At 35.7% G+C, this 5,000-nt stretch overlaps 2 protein-coding genes across 2 annotated transcripts in view; both read left to right on the top strand.

The window, feature by feature from the left end:
* LOC122265541 (beta-1,4-mannosyl-glycoprotein 4-beta-N-acetylglucosaminyltransferase) overlaps positions 1–1,555 on the top strand; it is a 12,154-nt gene extending 10,599 nt beyond the window's left edge. The window contains exons 3-5 of the mRNA XM_043034906.2: positions 1–354; positions 1,005–1,121; positions 1,311–1,555. The exon at positions 1–354 is cut by the window's left edge and continues 1,169 nt beyond it. Coding sequence (XP_042890840.2) covers positions 1–354; positions 1,005–1,121; positions 1,311–1,467 — 628 coding nt within the window. The 3' untranslated portion in view covers positions 1,468–1,555. The remainder of the gene's footprint in view (positions 355–1,004; positions 1,122–1,310) is intronic.
* Positions 1,556–3,402: 1,847 nt separating this feature from the next.
* On the top strand, positions 3,403–4,361 carry LOC122265538 (uncharacterized). Its single transcript, XM_086534452.1, has 3 exons — positions 3,403–3,530; positions 3,649–3,882; positions 4,028–4,361. Exons 1-3 carry the CDS (start codon positions 3,403–3,405, stop codon positions 4,359–4,361), a joined length of 696 nt encoding a protein of 231 aa, XP_086390578.1.
* Positions 4,362–5,000: the final 639 nt, after the last annotated feature.

Below are 5,000 nucleotides of genomic sequence, written 5' to 3'. Positions count from 1 at the left end.
GCGAGAGGTCATCGCCTTCCTCAAATTGTACGACGGTTACTCGGAGCCGATCGCCTTCGGGCTGCGCTGGAATGTCTTCAGCTTCGCCTGGAAGATGCCCTCCGACAACTCCTTCTGGAACTGGATCAGCGGCGAGAAGGAAAAGCTGACCGTCGTCAACTCCGCGGCGACGGTCGGGATGCTGCGGCGGGTGCTCCTCAACAACACTTTCTACATCCGCAAGAAAGACGTCTGGAAGAACCAGAAGCTCTCCGAGGCCTTAGAGAAATACCAAAAGGAGGGCCACCTCGTCAAGGACTGGGTAGCCGGCACGATTGGGCACTACGCCGGATGGCACTGCTCCTGGTGCTTCAGGTTCGTCACGCCTTCCTTCCCCCCTTCCAGCGGTTCCCGTTTTATAACGCACTTTCAGATTACCCTTTCCTTTCAAAGCATTACTGATGTTATTATTTTTGTTGGAGATAAATTTATTGTTTTATCATTTTATTATGATTACCATTATTATCATTATTATTGTTATCATTATTATTATTATCATTATTATTATTATCATTATTATTATTATCATTATTGCTATTATTTTTATCCTTATTCTTATTATTGTCATTATTACTTTATTTGTTATTATCATTATTATTTTTTATACTATTATTATTATCATTGTTATTATCGCCATTATCTTTATTATTATTGTTATTATTATTATCATTATTATTATCATTATTATTATTATTATTATTATTATTATTATTATTATTATTATTATTATTATTTTTATCATTACTACTACCTTTGCAGCTGATAATGATAATACTAATAACTAGTATTCCTAATTGTTTGCTCTTGTTCTTTGTTGTAGTTCTCTTTTAACAAACATGGTTATTTCTAATCCTTCTTATCTTAATTACGAACACAAACTTTAATTGGACAAAATATCATCTTCCATACATTTATTTATTGACTATAATAGTTATACTGACTCCATTCTCTCTTCCTCCTTCCAGCCCGCCGAACATAATAAAGAAAATGGACTCTGCTCAAGCCAACGACAAACCTCGATGGGGAGACTATCCTGAAAAGAAAAATATTGCTTATATTACTTCAAGGCTTTGGGAGGGCAGGTAAGGACGGCAGGTGACTGTGTATGCCTGAATATGTTGTTTTATGATATATCTTTATTATTAAGTATATTGTGCATGTGAGATTGTTTGATGGTGTTATCAGAAAATAGGATGTGGAGATATAAAATCAGTTAACCACATACGGATAGAAAATATTACTAAATTGATTGTTTTTTTCCTTATACGTAGATGGTTTGACGACAAACTTCAGCTGTTACGAGTGAAGGATTCAGGTCAACGGTTCTATGCGCCCAAATATTTTCTGGAAAACCCAGACCTGTATCGTTCCCTACTGTATCATCCAGGTCACGAGAGGAACTTTAATCAGACCTGGAAACCACCGTGACAGCTCAAAGAAAATCAGTGTTATTTTGTTTTTTTGTTAATCTCAACATTGGTTTTGAATATAAAATATATATTTATTACGTTAATGGTGTAACTAACTTATTATCCTTCAAATTCAAGTATGCATCACAAAGATATTTACCATCTTTCCTAATATGAAATATCTGATGTTGGTTTTATTTAATGAGATAACAAATAAACGGATTATATAAAACACTAATTAGGAGAGGAATAACCTAATTACGGATGTTAACAAAATATTAACGTAATGCTTAGAAATCATAGGAAATATGACTGTCCATTTGTGTTTTCAGATTTCTGGTGTCCTTCGAAGTAAAGATGCAGTCGATATTAATGATAAGCCGAATTAAACACTTTAAACATCTGTGATCACAAACCATGATAAAAAATAATGAAAACAAAACGTCTCATCCGTTGGCACTTAAAAGCCTATTATGCAATATCTGTTTACACTTGCCATCTATTTTTTTGGCGATTACCTATCTCAAATCATCATCAAACCAATTCCAATAACGCAAAATCCAGCAGAGAGAATGAGCTGCCATTCTCTCCCTTCTCTGGCCACGTGTTATATATATATATATGCAAACTTTATATATATATAGCGATCGTTATTGGGAGATATTATATACCATATGAAGAGGCAGTGTATATATATATATATAATATATATATATATATATATATATATATATATATAATATATATATATATATATATATATATAATATATATATATATATTATATATATATATATATATATAATATATATATATATATATATATATATATATAATAATTATATATATATATATTTATATATATATAATATATTATATATATATATATATATATATATATGTGTGTGTGTGTGTGTGTGTGTGTGTGTGTGTGTGTGTGTGTGTGTGTGTGTGTGTGTGTGTGTGTGTGTGTGTGTGTGTGTAGTCATGATTATTGCTATCATTACTTTTACTGCTATTAAAACTATCATCATTATTGCTATCATAAATGTCATCTCATTATTATGACTGATATGATCGTTATTGTCATCATCACTATTTCTATCATTATCATTTTCATTATCATCAGTATTGGTATGATCATTAATATCATTTTATTATTATTATTATTGTTTTCTTTATAATTATCAATATTCGTCTCATTTTATTGTTATCATTACTAGTTTCAATATCATTATCACTTTTATTATTATCATTATCATCATCATTACTATAATCACTATTATGGTTATCATTATCATCTTTTTGTTAATACTATTACAATTATCATTATCATTATTAATATTATTTTTTAACATCATTATCATTATTATCATTATTGTCATTACTATTATTATTATCAATACTATTATTACCATTAATAATATTATTATTATCATTAACAATATCATTACTATCAATGTTATCATCATTATCATTATCATTAATATAACCCTGCCACTGGGGTGCACAAGCCAGTGCATTCCATATCTGATCGGACGCGGCCCAGGTTAACAACGACTGCCTCTGGTGCTGTTAACCAGTAGGGTGTCAGTGCAAATTGGGCTACTATTGAGCCAAGGAGGGGTGAAAGGAGGGGGGGGGAGAAGACAGGCGAGAAAGGTTGTGGTAAGATTTTGAACTTTGAATGTGAGAACTATGGCAGATAAAGGGAGAGAGCTTGCAGATACGATGGAGAGAAGAAAGGTTGATGTACTATGTGTGTTAAATCAAAATGGAAGCGGCACAAGGCTAGAAACATAGGTGAGGGTTTCAAGCTCTTCTATTATGGGGTTGGCAGCAAGAGGAGTGTTGTTGGTGTAGTTATAAAGGAAGACTATTATGAAATGTGGTAGAAGTAAAGAGGGTGTCTAGTAGAGTAATGAGTGTGAAGTTGTAAATAGAAGGGGCAAGGATGAATGTCATAAGTGTTTATGCTCCACAAGTGGGCTGTGAGATAGAAGAGAAGGAAGAGTTCTGGGAGGATATGGATGAACTGATGGATGGATGGTATCCCAAGACCTCAATGGGCGTGTGGGTCGAGTGGGGAGGATGAGAGGGTAATGGGATCATATGACCCAGGGACAGAAATGCAGAAGGGCAGATGATTATTGATTTTGCCAAAAGAATGGCTGTGCTAAACACATACTTTATCAAGAAGGTGGTTGAACAGGGTGACATGCAAGAGTGGAGGAAAGTGCACACAGGTGGATTATATCATGTGTAAGAGGTGTAATCTGAAAGGGTTTAGGGACTATAAAGTAGTGTCAGGGAATGTTGGAAGGAGGGTGTTGGGGGTTTCATCTGGTAAGACGAAAGATTACAAGGAAACTTGGTGGTGGAATGAAGAAGTACAAGACTGCATTAAGAGGAAAAGGTTGGCAAAGAAAAAGAGGTAAAGACAGAGAGACAGAAAGTAGACGTGAATTTAGAGAGAAGGGGCAACAAGTTAAATAGGAGGTGGCAAAGGCAAATGCTGGAACATATGATAGATTGCATACGAAAGAAGGTGAGAAAGATTTATACAATTGGCCAGGCAGATGGGATCGAGCAGCGAAGGATATACAGCAGGTGCGGGCCATAAGGGATGCAAATGTCAATGTGCTGACTGAGGAGGCGAGTGTGCTAAGAAGGTGGAAAGAATATTTTAGAGAGCTGATGAATGTGGAGAACGAAACAGAGGAAAGAATGGACGAAGCTCCAAGTGTGTATGGGGAGGTGCATACAGGAAGTGAAGCTGAAGTAAGGAATTTTATGAAGAGGATGAAAAATGGAAAGGCGGTGGGTCCAGATGATATTCCAGTGGAGGTGTGGAGAAGCTTAGGGGATGTAGCAGTGACATTCCTAACAAGGCTGTTTATCAGAATCTTGTAGGGGGAGAGAATCCCTGAAGAGTGAAGAAGGAGTATTCTGGCGCCCATCTTCAAGAAGAAGAGAGATGCACATAGTTGTACAAACTATCGTGGAAAAAAAAACTGTTTAGTTATTGACTGACGATTTGGGAAAGAGTAGAAGCTATACTAAGGGTATAAGTAACAATCACTGGATAGCAGTATGGATTAATGTCAGGCATGAGTATATCAGATACCATGATTGCTTTGCGAATGTTGATAGAAAGGAATAGGGAAGACTAGAAAGGGCTGCCCTTTGTGTTTGTGGACCTAGAAAAGGCGTGCGGTGGGGTGCCAAGAGATGAAATGCGGTATGACATGAGGAAGTCTGGAGTGAACGAGAAGTATGGGTGTAGTGCAGGATAATTACGAGAACAGTCTAATAGCAGTGAGGTGTGCGGTAGGAATAACGGAATGGTTTAGTGTAGAGGTGGGATTGCACCAGGGATCGGCTCTAAGCCCTCTCCTATTTTCAATTATTATAAACTGAATGACTGATGGTATTAGACAGGAGTTTTCTTGGTATATGTTATTTGCCGATGACATAGTGATCTGTGGAGATACTAGAGAGGAAGTTGACACTAATCTAGACTAGAGAGTAGGGGTATGAGAGTCAGCCGAA

The sequence above is a fragment of the Penaeus japonicus genome, unplaced genomic scaffold, assembly GCF_977035675.1.
Source record: "Penaeus japonicus unplaced genomic scaffold, GWHDUDI00000001_assembly GWHDUDI00000003, whole genome shotgun sequence".
NCBI lineage: Eukaryota > Metazoa > Arthropoda > Malacostraca > Decapoda > Penaeidae > Penaeus > Penaeus japonicus.
Note: the sequence above shows the minus strand (reverse complement) of the source record. Positions and strands in the feature narration are given on the sequence as shown.

Bases quoted from the DNA above. Each gene is read 5' to 3' on its own strand.
- LOC122265538 (XM_086534452.1), top strand. From the start codon at position 3,403: ATGAATGTCATAAGTGTTTATGCTCCACAAGTGGGCTGTGAGATAGAA. The intron at 3,531-3,648 runs GTGGGGAGGATG...TTTATCAAGAAG, and splicing joins TCAATGGGCGTGTGGGTCGA to GTGGTTGAACAGGGTGACAT. The intron at 3,883-4,027 runs GTAAAGACAGAG...TTGGCCAGGCAG, and splicing joins AGGTTGGCAAAGAAAAAGAG to ATGGGATCGAGCAGCGAAGG.